We start from the raw sequence: 20,122 nt of genomic DNA, 5'->3' as shown, positions 1-20,122 counted from the left end.
GATGCCAGCAACAAAAAATATGTAGACACCATTGACGGTAAACTAGCCACGTTGCGGGCAGAGTATGATGTTCACGTGGGCTCGTTTACAAGACTTCGAAGAAACTTCGCAAAAGCTGATGAGTCCATTGATAAGTTCTTTGGGGTTCCTCCAGTCATCGACATAAAACTTTCTGAAATCAAGACCGACATTGACACGATCAAACAAACACAGCAAAACATCGTAGCGGAGATTCCTGAGATCGTTAACAAAACCAGTTTGATTAAAGTCCCCATTGGAGTTACCCCCGGGCATATCACCAACATCGTATTCACGGTATCATCGGGATTCGCAACATGGTCCCGACAAAATAATACTATCAAATATACAGCAACAGCCACTGGCATGTACAGGTTGTCTGTGTTTTCCGCCGCTAAATTTGAAATCTTCACAACGTTTCCATGGCGCCATTCCACCGACAGGTTTTCCGGGGTTGTAACTGTAATATTAAATAGCGGAACCGAAGAAATATTTATACTTGAAGCCGCAGACAAGAAATTAACCGCAACATCTTACTGGTGGTGTTTGGAATTCGTCGCAGAAACGCCTCAATTGGTTACGTTGTGATTTAGTCACAACGTAAATAATAATAAAAATGAAATCAGCATCAACGACAACATTAGATGCCCAGCAATACCGGTATGATCAGGTACGCGAATGGCAATCAACGTTGAAAAACACCATTGACAGATGCGCAACAAAAATAAAAAAATACAAGCGGCGTGTGACCGCACTAGACACAATAGTGTATTCGGTATCCGCGGTATTTGCAACCACGGGTGTGCTATTGTCTGCGCTGACACCAGTGACAACTGCAATCACGATCACAATCACAATTTCAGCATCAATGACGATCGCAGGAGTTGCTAATATTATCGAGAAAAAAATATCCTCGTGCGCGATAACAAAATTACACGAGTATGAGCGGCTAAACAGCGCGGCCAACAGCGCCTACTCGAAATTGTCCTCGTTGATATCATCCAGCCTTGACGATACAACAATATCAGATTCCGAATTCACGTTGATGTCTGGCATATACAACGATTACGAGCGTGCAAAGAAGTTTAATTTGAAAACGATGAAGATAAATAATGACGGAGATGCTTCAAGAGATAGCCGCAAATACAACCCCGGTAAGGACCACAATGATATCAATATCCTCGACGCAACCAGAATTTAATGTTAATTTTCCAACTGTAATTCCAGTTACCGAAATAGCGCTGGCACAATTACGAGTATATCACAGTTGGCCCAATATCAGGTCGACATCATTTCACGGACAGTTGCCAGATAATTCATTTGTATTTTCATATCAGAATAGCGCTGATGGCACACCAGATTGGAACGTCATTTTGTTACCAACAGGGTCTTATCAGATAGAAGAAATCAACAGAGAAATACAGCATCAAATAAAACGTATCACCGGAAAAGAAGTAAAAATATCAATCATTGCACACGAGCCAACGCTGTCCACGATCATCGAAATCTCAACACCGGGTTACTCCGTTGATATCTATAACAGTTCAATCAGAACCGTGTTAGGGTGGCCAGAAAATCCACCACCGACACCACCAACACCAACGAAGTCTGATTACGTAACTGACGCGCAGTCATATCATGGAATTACACTGTCATACATGAAGGGGACCGCGATATTGATTTGAGTTTTTTGCAGATAGTGATTGGGGCGGATAGGGGGGCTAGAATTCGTCTAAGCGAAATTACTGAATATTTTAAAATTGTTAATGTGTTGCACCGAGCACAACTAGCGCATCTACGGTACCGATTCCAAGAACATCTTTCCGATGTAACAGGTTCACGTGAAAAAATTATTAAACGAATTGAGATATTAATTCAGATTGCCGCGGATATGGAATATTATAACCAGCGAATAATTCAAACAGTAATTGGCAGTAAACCCAGCGATAAACAAAAATTTCTGAATAAGTACTCGCTGACCGAAGCTGAACTACCGAATTTTAAATTACCAGGATACGTCCCCCCGGCCACGCTACGAAAACACGTCACTGATATCGTCGATGAATACTTCCCGGATATTCTTGACCAGTACAAGCGAATATTGCCACCGCCAACTATCTTAACACACAATAATTCCACAGCGAGCGATGGCCGGCATATTTCTCCGGGAATCGTAAATATCACTGATGTCGCGGTCAATCTTGTATGTGACACAATTGATGGCAGTTACAACATAGACACAGCAATATCAAATCAAGCCCAGCAAGGGTTTATATTATACTCATTTACTCCTAAAGAACCACCTGGATTTTTGATTGTGCAAGAACCAACAATCCTGTATTTCTGCGGTGTCATAACCCTACGATGACAAGGATAAATTTTAAAGTCACTGACCAGCAGGGTAGACTTTTGGACCTACGTGGCGAGACTGTTAGTATTAATTTGCTGGTAAAGTCTTAAGACTTTCATCCTAAAGGATTTTAAATGGAAATTCAGGGAATTTCAGAAACGATTTTAAGACTTTCAATTAGCGATATCATTATCATAATAATGTCCAAAAAATCTTCGAATTACCAGAAGTATGATGATGATGATGAGGATGAAAATGTCTCCGACATTTCCACTGACAGTTCTGACGCTAGCGTGGAAACACAATATGTTTGTGAATCACAAAGTGATTTTGACAGTGATTTTGTTGTCAGTGATGACGAAGATGAAAATGTCTCCGACATTTCCACTGACAGTGATTTCGCTGACAGTGACAACGACGACGATGATAGCACTGTGGGAAGCGCTAGAGACATCACCATCAGCGACAGCACTGTCGTAATAAATTATATTAAATGAACGCGAAAATAATAGTATGTATCAGCACGTGAAATGTTTAATACACAACAAAAGCGCGCTTGAAGAATTCATCCGAAAAATATTTACCGGAAATCATTTCCCGGGCGTTGTTAAAATAATCATCGATAAGTACGGCAATGATGATTTTTTACTGACGGATTTTCAGCTGAAGCAACTCCGCGAAAACAATATCACGATGATTACTTGTGACGCAGACCAAATCCTCAATGTTGCTCACTCGTGCATTTCACGGGATCATCTTGATAAAATACTGCAGTAGAAATGTCGAAGACATTTCCATCCTTTAAAAATATTTTACTTTATATATATATTTTTTTTACCACTGGCCATTTTCCCGATTTCATAGGGGTATTTGCTAGTAAAAATCAACGAAATCGTCCATTTCACTGGTTTTGATAGGGTATTTGCTAGTAAAAATTAACAAAACAGACCAAAGTCACGGATTTGATAGGGTATTTCCACGAAAAATCAACAAAATCGGACAGCTGCAGAATTTTACTATAATATAATTTTTTTCACTGACAGTTTTCGCTGGTATTTTGCTATGAAAACCAACGAAATCGGACAGTTGCACAATTTGGACAGTAAAAAAATAGTATTTTTTTTTTACTTTCGATTTCACTTCCAGGTAAAATGCAATCAAGGTGAGGTATTTACTTCCTCGTCAGTGACGAAGCTATCATTGCTTTCATCCTTGACTTCATCAGCAGACATACAATGCTTTAATTTTCTGACCCGATTGTTAATTATCTTCATTGTTTCATACTCAGCTGCCAGTGCCAGCCTGATCTTTTCGATTGCACGAGACAGTGGAACAAATTCATTTATTTGTGTCTCCGCTACGCTGGCCAGCGATTTATACAAATTATTTTGGATCATCTTTATGAATCGATATTAAGCAGGAAGAATATAACGCCCTGCACATTTAGCTTCGTATAATGATTCAAAATCTGACAGAATAGTTTCAACATTTAGTAATGTATTAAATCCTTGTTTTTCTAATTTTTTAATAGCATCAATCACATTATTGATATTTTCTTGATTCATATTTATATATATTTTTATATCTTTAAATATTTAAATATTTAAAATAAAAAAAAACATCACATCTCCTTTGAGTCTCTAGCTTATCATATGATAGGCTACCAAACTCAGGAGGGGGCGGAAACACTACCCCCGATTGAGCTCCTAAACTGCCAAATAACAGTCTAGAAAGCCCAGAGGGTGTGTTTGCGAAACGACGAGACATTCCCCATTTGTGAACCTCCTAGCTTACCATTTGATATGCTAGCAAGGCTCATATGGGGACAACACATAACATGTAGTATTTACATCTGTAAAACTTCTAAATTGCCACCGCATTTTAGCAAGCTTACAACAGTAGTATAACTTATCTTAAGACGGCACAAACACATAGTATTTACAATATTTACAGCAGTTGTATTTTACAATTGTATATATAACTTATCTTAAGACGGTACAAACATATAACTTAATTCTAACTTATCCTAAAACGGCACAAACACATAACTTATCCTAGGACGGTACAAACATATATACAACACAGACAGATGCGGGGTTATAATTCTACATCCAACAAGTTGCACCCCCACCCCCGGAAATCATCCCTGTTTTGGGGTAAAAGGTTACCCCGAAACGGGGCGATAACGGAGAAAGTTGTGCAACTTCGTTGGGTTTCGAAACCCCAATATGATATCAGGACGATATTGTATATAAACTGACTGATACTTGAAAGTTCAGAAATAGCTCAGCGTGATTTGTTTAAAACATATTTTCTTAAATATGATCATGTGGAAACCACAGATGAGCCATAAACCCGAACAAGTGTAATAAAATAGTGATATTGTCTGTGAAAAAAAGATAAATACGCGTTTGCTTTGATAAAATCAAAGGGATAAAATCATTCTTGTGCTGTCACCTTGACGCTGTCAAGGGGAAATAAAGGGAAGTTATTTACTTCCTTGTGCAGAAAATCGTCTGCTGTTGCCTGTAAAGTGTTATAGCGCGCTGGTAACAACGGGGGAATAATTGTATCATTGACTTTTCACGCAGTCGCTGCAGAGTTATCTACCTAATAAAATATGATCCAGCTATCAAACTTACTAGAAAAAGTTGATTTGATAACATTTTCTGCGACACGTTGAACCGAACGCGATCCAATACCAAAATACTTCGCAGCTAAGCTCATTGAGCGAAATATATTTTCTTTATTAGTATTTTTGTTGAGAGATCTTACAGCTCTGGGGATTTTTGCAAATTTACCAGTGCCACCTCGTGCAGAATTCTCGCTCTGGGTAATGGCTTGCAAATTCTGAAGAGAGTTATTAAGTTTATTATTATCTTTGTGATCAATTACAAGACCTTTTTTGATCTCACCGTTAAATACCTCAAACACAGACTTGTGAATATGATAGTTTTTACCCCCAGAAACCTTACATTTTAGATAACCAGCATTATCAACAACACCAACTGGCTTTTTCAATCTGTGATGTCTCACTATTCCTGTCGTGATGCTTCGTAATTCTTAATGGTTGGATGTGAGACAAATTCTTGATTCATATATACTTCATGTATTTGTCTAATTTATAATTTGTCTGAAAACCTAGTTATATAATCACTCTCGGATTTTAGCGCGTCTCCGTTATTTTTTTTTTATTGTAATATCGCTTGAGTTCACGGTATCGTTTCCCCCCGCACCCCGCACATAATTGTGTTTTACCTCTGACACCAATGCCACATCGCAGGCAACGAATAGGTCCTGTGCTTCCTCGTTTGATGCTCTGTATATGTTCACCGCAGAATTCTTTCCTGCAGGGCTTACCACAGACTGTTACGGATCCAACTTTTAACCATTTGCAATTGTTCATTGTATATATAATATTTTATTATTTAAATATTTGTCTTAAATATAATATGACAGTGTTTTCGAAATTATCCGCAGTTGGCGCCGGGAGATTCGATCTTGACAGGCTAAACCCGGATCCACGACGACGGCATCTAACTGATCTGTTTAATATTATCAACGAGAGTAAAAAAGAATTTCGCGACGACGGCGCATCTCATGCATGGTCGTCATTTAAAATTATCCGCGACGTTGACGATGTCAGTGATGAGAACATCATCGATGGTACAATGACTGACGCCCGAGCAAAAACAATTATTGATTATATTGATTTTCATCAGGGTAAAAAGAAATACTTTTTCAGAATAAAATTTATCGTCAACGCTGAAGACGATACGTGGATTATCTGTGACAAACTCGACCCTGTTCTTGCTAACGGAAAGACCGCTCTGTTAAGTAGCAACTGTAAACCAGGAATGCTGACCGGGATTGATATACCATATTACGCTCGAGCATATCCTGTAACCGCAGTCATTTATGGAATATATCCTGTAAAAAAAAAAAAAATTGATAAACTCGCTCCGATGCGATTTTCAACGCTGAATTGTGTAGCCGAGCGAGTAATGGAACATTTTAAAAACGCAAAACGAGGAAACGGTTTAACCGATCTGCGACGTGAAAAAATAACATCATGGGGTGAATCGGTTAAGAATACCGGGGCAACAATAAATGATGTTGCTGCGCTATCAAGTAAATTAAAATGCTCAATAACAGTAAAAACACTAACCGGAGAAATATTATACAGTTCGAAGCATTATAAAAAGTCAGGATCACCGATTGAAATTATTGATCATAATTCGCACGTGTGGACTGATGCGGTTGCAATATTTCCACGAGACCGTGTTGTCAAGTTTTATTCTGGAAACATACACGAGGTTATTTACGCGCTGAGTAAAACCGACCCTGTGTCAGTGTGGTTATTTAGGAGCTCTGAAGATTCCGAGTATGATCAATTTGTAAGACCCAACGGAGAAATATACAGAACAGAATCGTTGCAACAACAAATGAAAAAACTCGCAAAAACGTATATGAGAAATGCTAGCGATGAGCAGTTATTGGTTAATTGTTTTACAGTTCCAAGTGTTGCCGCTCACGCCGCCAGAGAAAGAAATTCGTGGAGACCAACCCAAAGTCAGTTTCTTTCGGATATACAATTAAGTTGTGTCGAGTATGGTCATGGCGAGTTGTGGAATACCCGATATGACTATCGGGATATGATTTCCGTGGATGTGATTGCCTGCTACCCAGGAAGCTTTCTCGGGAACGGCGAGTGCCGCGAATACTTTGCGCGGTTTGGACACCCCACGAACGCGATGACACGAGTCGCCGTAAACGGCGTTTTACCCGACGCTGATTTGACAGGATTTGCTCGTGTGACTTCGTTTGTGTTCGCCACAGGACTTCATCCGATTTGTTATGTTTGGTTTGGCAGACACTTCGTCGAAAAGCGCTGGGTACCAATAGTGTTATTGCGATACATGCTTGACAGCGGCATACTGGTATCGTTGACTGTCAGTGAAGCAATCATATGTTATCGACCGCAGACCTCAGTTTGGTTACCAACACCGGAGCGTGTCAGTGTAGATGAAGTTATCGGCGAGTATGCAGGAGAGTGTCCAAATACCCCGATGGATGTCATTGTCAGTGAGACTCCTAAAATTCTTAAGATCAAACTCAAAAACAGTGAAAGCACAGCGAAAGATCTTGGACGAAGAATAATCGGTAAATTTACTCAGGGTGCAGCATTTGATCATAAAATGCATCACTTGCGGTTGATTATCGATGAAGCTGAATTGGATTTTATAATCACCGACGCGGTTGCCAGAGACATATTTTGTAACAGGGAGGATGTGTTCTTGTCCGACGGGAAAAAGTTGGGCACAATTGTAAGTTATATCGACGGAGAATCGCCTCAATACACACATTTGAGATCTTCAATGCTGGCTTATGTTTCTATAAATTTGTTATCGATGGTAAATCGATTTCCTGACCCATACCATACTGGTATGGCAGTTAGAGTTGCCACGGATTCATTTTACATCGACAAGAAATATTCAGAATCACTGACCGATATAATGAAATTCTGCGGCGGAGATGAATGGAGTTCGTGGAGAATAAAAGCGGAGATGTTGCACGAGTATTGTGAATCCGCTGATGTTGCAATCGAGGATGATTATTATAAATCAACAATGCCAGAAATATTTTCCGCACCGTCTTTGGATGATCCAATCACCAGACACAAAACTGTTTATTTGAACGGGCCGGGCGGGTCTGGTAAAACAACTCAAGCGATTGAATTATTTCGAAATTCAGATATGATTGTGCTAACACCTACACACAGGCTTGCCAGAGAGATGAAACAACGAGGAGTCAATTCTTGTACTTATCACAGCTTTTTCAAATACAGCGGCGGTGTGTGGACGTCAGATCGAATGGGAACAAAATATATCAATGATATAATAATTTGGGATGAGATATGTACGGTACCGCTGGAAACGTTAAAAGTTAACGAAAAATACTGCAGTGATTATGTGCGGCGATCACGGTCAACCACCTCCGTTTGTCGGCGCATCTCCGCATGATTGGCTGAGCAATTTTGTTGATTATCACGAAGAAGTGTCTGATGATTACCGAGCACTTGATGCAACATTGAAAGAATTTAAAACACTAATCAGGCTACAACCAAATAAAATTCAATGTGAAATTATACGCGAGATGATTCCTGAAACTTCGATGAGCGACTTTTTACGCGTGTGGAAACCAGACGATTTGATAGTGGCAAGTAGAAAGATAGTCAGAGACACACTTCAACAACAGCTATTTCGGTTGCAACAAAAAAAGTTTCCAATGCTGCCAACGCCGTTATGTTATAGACCAGATGATACGCGGTTACAAAATATAGACGTTAATATTGCAGGAAAGACAGAGAAACAGAATTTAGTATTGAATGATATTGTGTTAGTTGACATCGATGCTGTTGAGGATGCACTAGCGATGAATAAATCTCCGTGGACACTAGGATACGCAATGACCATTCATTGTTCTCAAGGACTGACTATTTCAGATACAACTGTCTGGATCATTGATGATCGAATCGAATGGTCAAACTTAGTTTACTTAGCGGTGTCCAGAGTCAGAAGAATATCTCAACTGTGAAGAATTGTCTTGAATGAATCAAACGCTGATAAAATTAATGATGAAAACAACAGCAACATAATAAGAAAAAAACTCGCCGGTTACAAACAGAGTGACAAAAAAAATAATCGCGATTTTGATCTTGACGATGACTTCGTTGTTGCATTGAAACAACAACAGAATAATCACTGTGCGAGCTGTAATTGTATAATGCTATGGCAGTATTCGAATAAAAATTCAAGACAATTTACCGTAGACAGAAAAGATAACAATCGCGGTCATACACGTGATAATGTCATGTTGACCTGTCTTGAGTGTAATCGACGTCGGGGTGCCAGCGCTAGTTAAGTCACTTCAGTGATTTTGGCGGCAATTGTGTGTCCTCGGGAATTACCTGAAGTTGCTCACAGGTGAATCCGCGTTGAGGAGCAGTTGAATCCAACCTGTAGATTGCTGGTCTGCCAGTGGATCTTGTCACGGTGGATATCTTATGTGTGGTAACACTCCAAATGGGATCAGTTGCTCTTCGTTTACCACCTTCAAGTTCACCTGGTTCATATAAATATCTTACAGTAACATTACCCAGTATCGGCTGTGCTGAAGAATCACGTCGTACGGGTATATTTTTTTTCGTGATCGCGATGACAGGTTTCATGTTGGTTGTTCGAGTTATTTCATTATTTAGTGCAGTTATCACGCTTGGTAATCTTGCAACCCATTCGCGTGATCTCGCATCTTGAATGAATTCCTTCACGTATTGATATCCAAATAACCGCTCAGCAAGTGTTTGATTGAATCGCTCAACAATTGCCTGATCATGGTGAATTTCAGTGTGTCCTTGTCGTATGGTGACGTTATGTTGTTTCATCAACGATGATACTGCACCTTGAAATTCTTTGCCAGGATCAACTTGTAATAAATTTGGCCATCGCAGAGGTCCTCGCCGATAAATTCTTTCAAATGCAGAAGCAACCTCAGATGCTGTTTTAGTTGTTAATGGTTCCGCATCTTTGTATCTACTGGCAACATCAACTATGTTTAACGTGTACTTGTATGTGCGTCTTCGGATAGTATCATGTGGCAGAAATAATATATCAGCTTGATGAACTTCATTTGGTACACTAACATTGAAATGCGTGAAGTGAATTTGTTTATGGCGCGGTAGATAAATTTGCCATATTGCCTGTCGGGATAACCAATTTTTGGCAACCGCGCGTGTTACTGATGCCACGCTGGCAAGTTTATCAATTGCAGCGTTACCTCTCCAGTATCCGCTTGGGGAATAATAAATCGACTCCATTATATACCAGTATCTAACGCTAATTTACCTTTCATTGCGGATTTTATCAACCAGGATGTTAACTTTTCTTTGAAAGATTTATCAGGGATGGCATTTAACGCATGAATTGATTTCACATCCGCGAGATGGCGCTGTTGTAAATCCTTGCTTCGGTAAGCTACATCATGAGCATGACACGCGCTATCAATAGCTTTTATCGGATACTCACCTGGTTTTGGTTGATCCTGAGCATCAAGTCTGATATCAAGTCGGGTTCCTGGACCACAGTAATTATATCCTGGAAGATGTTTTTCTCCTGGATATTTAGCCCATGGAGCTCCTGGTAATTTTCCTAACTTGGCTGCGATATCACCTCCTTTTTTTTATATAATAAATCTAAATTTTTTTGTGCCACATCGTTCACACTTGCCTGTAAGCGCTTGTCGATTATTTTTTGTTGTAATTGTTGTTGTATCCGTAGTTGGGGTACGTGCTCGGCATTTCACACAATATAAATCCATATTTATTTTATGATATATTAAATGGAAATCACTGACTTTTCCGCGACAAAGCGACGAGAACCAATCAAGCATAACTCAGCGCTACCAAATTCTATCCGAATGATTATCATAGGCCCATCTGGGTCGGGTAAGAAACAGTTGTTACTTAATTTAATAATGAAGTGGATGAACTGGGATAAATTATATTTGATAGCCCCGTCTGTGGACGATCAGCGGTGTTATCAAGTGCTAAAAGATTTTAACGAAAGTGCAAAATCGATAAACGACGAAGATGTTATTGATTTTATAACTGACATCGAAGAAGCTCCATCCGTCGACGACATTGATGGATCAATTAACAACTTAGTTGTGTACGATGATGTAATGTTGGATAAACAAAAAAATCCAGCCAGAATATTCTCCCGTGGTCGACACAAAAACACTGATGTCATTTATGTGACTCAGCGGTATACACAAATTCCAAAAGTGATCAGAGATAATTGTAACGTTCTTGCAGTGTTTAACAGAGTTGACGCACACACGCTGAGAAATATTCATCAGACTTGGTGCAGTGGTGACATGGACATAAATAGATTCAGAAATTTCTTCAGTCATGCACAGCGAAAACCACACGGGTTTGTAACAATAAATTTACATGATCCTAGGACACGATACCGAGTTGGGTTAGATACATTTTTTAACTAAAAATCCTAAAATATTTTACATCGTTAGCAGCAGAGAGACTGGGCCGCCAAGTGTTTCGTCGATGTCACCCGGTGAAGAAACATTTTTTATAGTGAGTTATCTTTGTCGAAATAACCCTTCTATCTAGAAAAGAGGATTTAGTCATCATAGTTTCTGGATAGAAGGGTTATTTTTGTGAAATAAGAACTTCTATCAGAAATGTTTTCGAAAGATGGTCCTGTTGGACGAAATAGTTGGTGGGTCCAGTCTCTCTGCTGCTATTTTGTTGTCCGCATTAAAATTATTAAGTTGTGCTTCAGTGAACCAGAAGGGGACAAGTCCAGTTAAGTTTGCCATAGAAAGCCTAGGTGTGACCCAACAATGGTTTCATATTGCACATATGATGCTGTCAAGCTACTTTTGCTTAAGGTCAACCTTTACGCAGTGCAGGACAAAAAATGTACCATTTTAGTTAACATGTTACGATTCTATGAATTTGCCACAGATGCGCAATTACCCTAGTTCAACCACCTGTGCCCTTCAGCAACAAAGTCATGTCAAAGATCACAGACAACAATTTGTAGCTGCTGATAGGGTTCATAGCTACACGTGAATGAAAGTACATGTCAGCCAGAAATGGCATAAAAAAAACTATTGATGTTGCAGTGGAAGTAGTAATTCATGTACAATGTACGAATGTCATTCTGGGAAATCTGTAGAAAAGTGTTAATTTTTTTTATGCCATACTAACTACAAGAGCAAATTGTGGTATGCACGAGTGAACTCAGTGCTTGTATAGCTGTTCAGTTTCCACGAAAGCTTCACTCAGAAATAAAAACTCTAGATGTGTCTTCCAGTTGCAATTTTTCTTTTAATGGATCGAGATTCCATGACGGATGCGAATAATGTTTTGGTTTTTTGAGGGGGTCGGGATGTTCTTAGATCCAACACAATAGTCGCGTTGATATCAGTGTGGTATCAGACATATCATGGGACATTGTTACCACTGGAACATTATTGCTTTCATTTAATACATTTTATGAGACTGTCTTGTCAGCGGCATTGGTTGCTTTGACACTCACATCAAAGCCAGTTGTGCAATTTCATTAATTATTTTACTGTCCGTCGCAGCCATTGTTTATGTCGTTGGAAGTGCGATTGTGCTTGGTTCAACATTTGGTAGTGCTCAAGTCGCTAAGTTTTGTTTAGCGACCTGTGCAGCATATGAAGACAAAGAACAAGTAATTATGGTGTGCTTGGAAACAATCCATGCACAGCATCCCCAAAGCCAGTTCAGTAATAAATGCTATAAATGTTTTTTTTCGTACATTTGCAATATGCGCTGTTATCTCACATCCATGTATGACTGTCATTATAGTTAATTGTTACAGTCTTTGTTAATTTACATTTTTAATATCAAGATCTCCCAACGCACGTCTAATACATACCCTAACTGGTCCAAAAAGAGTAAAATGAAATTGAATCAGTTTGGCATTGTGCCATCAAAGATATATTGGTGCCAGCAAAATCATCAATGTCAAATCACTTAATGCAGCCAATGGGGGAAAAAAACAATATATAGCAGAGAGAAGTGTTTTTATCCTGTGTCTGTTTCAACATCATCAGGTGTTTCCACAATTACTGTTTTTATGTCATGAGATGTTCCTGCAATCATAGATAGCATAATTCTTCTGGACGCAACAAAAGACTCCCACACTGATTGGTATGGTCGACAAACTGATTCCGCGACTTTTCTCAAACACCACAGGTAATATACTGTCGAGCATCCGATCCAACATGCCTTGCAAGTAAATATTATTTACAGTATTCATAAATATATCATCGGCCACAAAGAACACGTTTTCGAAGCATGCACTTTCCCCTGATTGTATTTCAGTGTTACATACAAACTTACATGCACATACTGTATGATACGTTAGTTATTAATATTCCATCTATTAATTATAAATGATGCTGTGCATTAAATTGCAATGTTTGTTCATTGTTGAATGTTAAAGTGAGAATCTTTAACACCTTTGGATGTATTTATTCTAGTTAATGTTCTGTTTTTATTCGCAAGAAATGTGTAAAGACACACTTTAAACAGATGCAAAATGTATAGCTCTCCCACTTGGATAGTTCACATTTGTCACAGCTATCTTTCAGCTCATTACATACACTGGAATGACAACAGCTATTACAAGCCAAATCATTTTAAAATGTATTGATGATAATAAATATGTTTGTTTTGGACTTAACAGAAACTATTCAATATTTACAAATTAGTATTATGAATATGAATATATATATATATATGTCTGTATTATTTCAGATATACTTCGATCTGCTGTCAATTAATGTTTATAGTTATAATTGCCTCTGTTCCCTCGTTAAGTAAATGTCAACTAGTTGTGTGTTTATTCTAAAGACATATGTATAGACATACCATAACAACACACAAATGGTTGATATTTACTTAAAGAGGGAGCAGATGCAAGTAACATTTACTTAAATGACAATATCTTTTTAGATTGACTTTACTTACTCGCGATAGAAAATCCCTATCTATTTTTATGTTCTAGTCTTTGATTGGCAACATACGTAAAAGTAGATAGAATAAGAATACAAAGCAAAAGAACAAATAGTAAATAAAATCAAACAATCACATAGGAATGCAGAATGAGATATTTGCCAGAAATGTGGGCCACAATGGGTACAGTACATAGCAATGAGATAAATAAAAACAAAATGGCAGTAGAAAAAAGTGTTAACATTTCAATTTATATATTTTTTTTCTATCTTGAATAATTCCGTATCATTCAGCTAATTCGTATATTTCTGAAGCAAATTTATGATTAACTTTGCCTTAATAATACATGCTCTGGATATAGGATATAAAATGAAAACTGTTTGTTGAAGATAAAACTTAGTCTATGATTTAATCGTGTTTTGCATTATTACTCTTTCAAACATGCTTACTAAGATCTGTCCGACATGATACAGCCAAAGGACAAGAGTATGAGGGACTGCATTTGACTGGAGCTGAAGCAAGTCCCTACCTACAGCTTACTGGTAAATTAACATCTACTTTAATTTTCTTGCTATACATTGTTTAAGGCTGCATAGTTGACTCAACTTACATGTCATATATGATTTCTTACTAAGATGAACTGATGACTCTTAAAGCTTGTAAACTTTAATGATTCATAGTTATGTGAACATGAACTTTATTTTCTAAAATTAGATTTGTATTATTTGTTCTTTCACTTTCATAAATACTAGAAAATATACCATGTCAAGTAAGAAATAATTATAGCGCTTCTTGCATTCACATCCGTGATCAACCCCTACTCTTCGTGATTACTGTATATCCGTATCATTCCAATACAACTTAAACAATATGTGTAAATATTTCTATTATCACATGTATAATAAAGTGTAGTTCACATGTTTCAGAACATAGAATTTACATTGAAATAATAATTATTTGTTATGTTAAAATGCATGTATATAACTTTATTGCAGCACTTGATCCTATATATTACATTATTCCATGATTTGTGAAATCATCTAAAAGTCAACTCCAACAACATTAAAGTATGCATACACAAGAGCTAACAATAATGATCCTTTTAGTGACTTTGAAACTTGCATTCTGACAAAATAGGTCGGTTCTTATCATCATAATGTATGTAGATATATGCAATGTGTTCATAAAGAATGACCGCTCCGGTGGCCTAGTGGTTAGAGTGTCCGCCTTGGATGCGGGAGGTCATGGGTTCGATCCCCGACCGAGTCATACCAAAGACTTACAAAAATGGTACTAACAGCTGCCTCGTTTGGTGCTCAGCATTAAGAGGTTAGTGTTAGGATTGGTTGGCCCGGTGTTAGGATAATGTGACTGGGTGGGACATCATGCTACATGTCTGCGGCATGATGCCCCAGTGCTAGACATCACTATAAACTGCCACATTGCAGACATCGTAGCGATATGACTGAGAAATTGTTAAAGCTACGTTAGAAATCAAAATCACATCACATAAGAAAGGGCAGTAATGAAACAAATTACTTTTGTCAGCAGTAATCATCTTACTCGCTGTTTATAAATTGGTATATCTGATAGGGCCAACACATCAGTGGCATGAATGGTATTTACACACTTATTGTGTTTTTGTTGTTAAATCCTCTATGTGGCTTTTATTCTAAACCGTTGGGTTTCTGAACAGTGGATATCCGCTAAAACTTAAAACTGCATCTTTAAAGTTTTTAAGATATTATACTGTAGGATATCCAAGGGCAACTCAGAATTTAAGACTGGACATGTAGAAGTTGTAAGCAAATATGGTAGGTGAAGGGAAATTTAATATAAGATTGGAATAAGTTATTGTTTCATGATCTCAGAAAAAGAATAAACGCTTCCTTATGTAATAGTTTGCTGACATCAACGTGTAGAATAGAAAGATACAGAATGTCATTTTTGTCTCTTTAGTTATCATGTTGTCCGCTTTACCTCAAGGAGAATGCAAAACATTTAACTTAATTTCAATTATGCTAACTTTATGGCTTTATATATGATGAAAATGTGTTATTAGTAGTGAGCCAATATATATCGATGACATTTTAATAAACAAAGCACTTAAGAATATATTGCATTTCACTATTACAACTAATTTTATGCAAATTTATTTATTTCAAATCTTGCAAGATGTGCTTTCAAACGAATACTTACACCCACCATAAAAGCTCAGATGTATTATCGTTATATGCATTGAGCTATTAAAATATCAAATACTTTTTTGTGTGTCGTTACTCAGTCGCAATTGGAATCACAAGGCGTTCTATGTGAATGTAGATTTATACAATTTGATGAAATTTTTGCATTTCAAAACCACGTTTATATTTGTATTTCAGGTTGAGTTAGTATAGCGAATGTTCTGAATGTTATACAATTTTATTTTAAAATGATGTTTCCAGCACTTCATATCTTTCCACAGATTTCCGATTAGAAGGGAACAGAACTGCCAACATAAGGTACAGACACGTGACATGAATATTTAAAGAAATGTAATACGTTCATTGTTACAGGTATCTTATCATCATCTACTCAGTGTATTAACGACAAATAAAACATGTACAGTTTTCAAACAATAAATCAATAAAGCACTGTGGTTTTATTTAATGTTGTATATTTATTTATTTATATATACACGATACACTCCTGATAGGAGGAATGATTAACAAATTATCAGCTGCTGAAAATGCTTTTTTAAATAAATGTATGTATACATATATATCATTTTGTAAAAACTAACATTTTAGCACTTCTTTCTGAATATTTACATTCAGCAGCATGGGGTATTGTTTGTCTAACAATATTTCAATTTCAAACTTAAGGTCACCTGAAAGAGATTCATATGAAAAATTGCACACCTATGCAAACAGTGACATCCAGATGTATAGCTTGCAGAAGGTTCCCGAAGTATCCAAAGGTAATGTCATCACATTTTTCTCACTTTTCAGGAATGGTACTGGCTCATGAAATAAAAAAGATCCTAATCACATTGTTTTGTAGCTTTAGTGGGTTGCCTACCGTAGTCTCTGAAAATGTCATGTCTACACATAGAATATGTAGTATTTTAATTGCATTTGACATAATGTCCTTAATTTTCTATAGGAGGCATATTGATCATTTATTGTCAATCTGTCCAAATGTAAACTTTATAAATTTATTTGTTTCCCTTTAGGTCAAATATTAAATAGAAATTCATACCTGTGTATTTCATTTTGGGTTGGTCTAGTAACATAAACAACGTGTCCACGTTGATGCCCAACTATTTTGTTATTCTATATGACAGATATTCTGACGCATACATGATTATTTTACATGGAACATCAATAAAAAAATATCCCACTGCTTTGCTTTCAAATTAATATTACAGCTGAAGATGTGCAAGTCCTTAAAGTAGACTGCTGACTAACAAAACTATCCGTAATATAAAGAGCTTTACCTTCGGCGATATCATCTGTGCCTTCTGTTCTTCCCATCAGAAGCACTTTGCACGTGCGGCATAGGATGAACCGAACTCACTATTTCGAAATACAATACAATATACATAAATCACCCTCCGCTATCGTTGTACACAAAACAAAACCCGAGTACATGTATTCAATTAATAAAAGAACTTATTCAATTCTGTTACAATGATATTGAAGGACCATACAGTAAATTATCATTAAAACATTTTAATGAGGTTTGTCATTGTTCATAATTGTTTAACATCCTTATGTACCAGCCTTTATTTGTTCTTTGTTTTTCTACAAACACAGTTATCTTCTTACCATTGACCATTTTTTCAATTGTGAAAGTTCACTTTTTTTAATTGTTTAGTAATATGCGTCGAAGGGTTATATACATTTTCTCTTATTTTCAGACTCCAAAAGAATGTATGAAACTACACAGATAAAGTAACTGACTTGAATGCTGAGTGCCAATATTCAAGAGAGATGAAGAGACGATATTATTTCAAATTTATAACATAATCAGTTGTATTAGATCATATATTTGTATTAAAAACATAGTGGGTGCTACTAGTATGGCGAAGATGTCGAATATTGAACATAATGGATATTCATTGACAATGCTATAACAATATTTCATATGTTTTATATTTTGTTCTTCTTCCAAGCTACTCACACACATTATTGCAGAGACAGTTATTTTTAGCTGCTTAATCTTTTATAGATTCTGTGCACAAAGTAACATTCAAATTACTTATGTCAGTTGACTCTTTTATATAATTTTGACCATTCAATACACAGAGTAAGCAACATATCATTGGAATACTAACCAGACCATTGGTATATAAACTAGATCATTGCCCGAAATTGTTTGAATATAAACAGATCAATAACTCATATCCATATGTACATATCACATGCATTTGCTTGTTTAATGCTCAGATCCTAAAATGTAAATCAGGTGAAAGTAAATAAATATGGGTGGATTTATTTGTTCAATTAGTTTTCAAATAAACATGATATAAAATAAATACTAATATATAATTCATGAAATAGTATCAACATAGTGTATAAAATAATTCTCCATAAACTGCCTAATTGTTGTTTTGTTATGTGCTTGTCTTGTATTAACTTCACGTGTCAGTTCATATAGAAATGTGTTACATTTTCAACTATAGACATTTTTGGAGGAATGAATTAAATTATCACAGGTGAAATACATGATTTCTATAGGTTAATACCCAAGATATTTACAAAAACAATAACAACTATATGCAATACTTAATGATTCCAATTATGAATCGACAGGAGTTTCTGCAGTCTGATTGGATATAAGTGGTCACGTGATACAAGACATGAATGTTTTATACATCGGTAAATTCTGCTGACCACATTTGGTTCCCAGTTACCAGGTCATTTATGTGAAGCTTTATCTATACTAACGTCCTATGCCAAAATATAAAGCCCCACCCACCTTTGTGTATCTACCAGATACAAATCGTCCATTATGAGTTCAATCAATTTAATTGCACAGTCATTCATGCTTCCCAAAACTCACTCCGTTTGTAAAGAATGCATATTACATGCTTTACAACCCAATCTTGAGGAATTATTGTATTTTCCTTACAAATAGTGTACTGGCTGTTATATATCAAGGAAAGGATCTCACTTAAAGTGGACACAAATTTGCTTTTGAAATATTGACATGCGTAGTAAATAAGAACAACAAAAGCTATAACGGTATGTGCCACACACAGGCGTAATGTTCAGAAAAAATAGGATAACCTGGTTTAAACATCATCAACCGATTTAATATGTATTTTAAAATAATGATAATAACACACTCCGTATATGACTGGCATAACCCCATCTGATACTCTATCTATATTACTGTGTAAAAGAATCAACGACTCTTGGCTAGTGAAGATCGAGCTATGTATCCTGTTGCTGTGAAGCGGTTAATGAAAGAAAACGTCAAGTTAATACAAGTGAATGTTTAAATTTGCTTGTATGATGAGAGATAGGAATTCAATTGGAATTGTAAGGATGAAATATTCATAGTTGGGAATTTGTTGATGAGTAAATTGAACCTAATCACTGACAAAGTTAACATAAGTCCCTTTGGACGTTATGTTAATTTGGTGAATGATTAGATACAATTTACTTATCGATAATTATGCAACCATGATTATTTAATCCTGTATTACTATAAGAGCTAGTTGCACAGAGAAGTTGACCTATCAATAACTCATTCGCTGTAATTATGGTTTGGAGACTATAATTTTATTTATAAAGATTAACATACCAGTTATTTACTGGTCAAAATTGTAAAAGATTAGGATTCAGTACTAGATTTCATAATAAACTCCATTCTCTTGAATCCAATATCTTAATTTACATCACATACATGCAATCACTGCAAATTCAATCCAGAAACCTCAGAGCAGGAAAAAAAGACGAAATCAATGCATGATCTTTCAAGACTTGTTTAATATTAATACAGTTTTTTTTTTAAAGATACCAGTTTAGTCTGAAACTTATTTATATGCAACTTGTTTATAAATGTTTCGTCTCAAGCAGCAGCAGGGGGGGCGAATCGGACATTTTGTCCAAACGTCATTTGGCTTAATTAATACTTTCTGCACTCAGTGGATCCGGTGTCGTCAGCGCCTGGTAAAAAAAAAACGACGTCGTCGT

General features: G+C 36.6%; 1 protein-coding gene across 1 annotated transcript in view; it reads left to right on the top strand.

Moving 5' to 3' along the window:
• LOC149772828 (hemicentin-1-like) overlaps positions 1-19,791 on the top strand; it is a 212,041-nt gene extending 192,250 nt beyond the window's left edge. Inside the window, exons 13-16 of the mRNA XM_089947228.1 lie at positions 14,391-14,479; positions 16,402-16,438; positions 16,802-16,896; positions 17,839-19,791. Of these exons, the coding sequence (XP_089803354.1) occupies positions 14,391-14,479; positions 16,402-16,438; positions 16,802-16,896; positions 17,839-17,876 (259 nt within the window). The 3' untranslated portion in view covers positions 17,877-19,791. The remainder of the gene's footprint in view (positions 1-14,390; positions 14,480-16,401; positions 16,439-16,801; positions 16,897-17,838) is intronic.
• The last annotated feature ends 331 nt before the right edge of the window (positions 19,792-20,122 follow it).

The sequence above is a fragment of the Sinohyriopsis cumingii genome, unplaced genomic scaffold (genome assembly GCF_028554795.1).
Source record: "Sinohyriopsis cumingii isolate HCF-2022 unplaced genomic scaffold, ASM2855479v2 utg001110l, whole genome shotgun sequence".
NCBI lineage: Eukaryota > Metazoa > Mollusca > Bivalvia > Unionida > Unionidae > Sinohyriopsis > Sinohyriopsis cumingii.
This window is presented reverse-complemented; position numbering and strand designations above follow the sequence as displayed.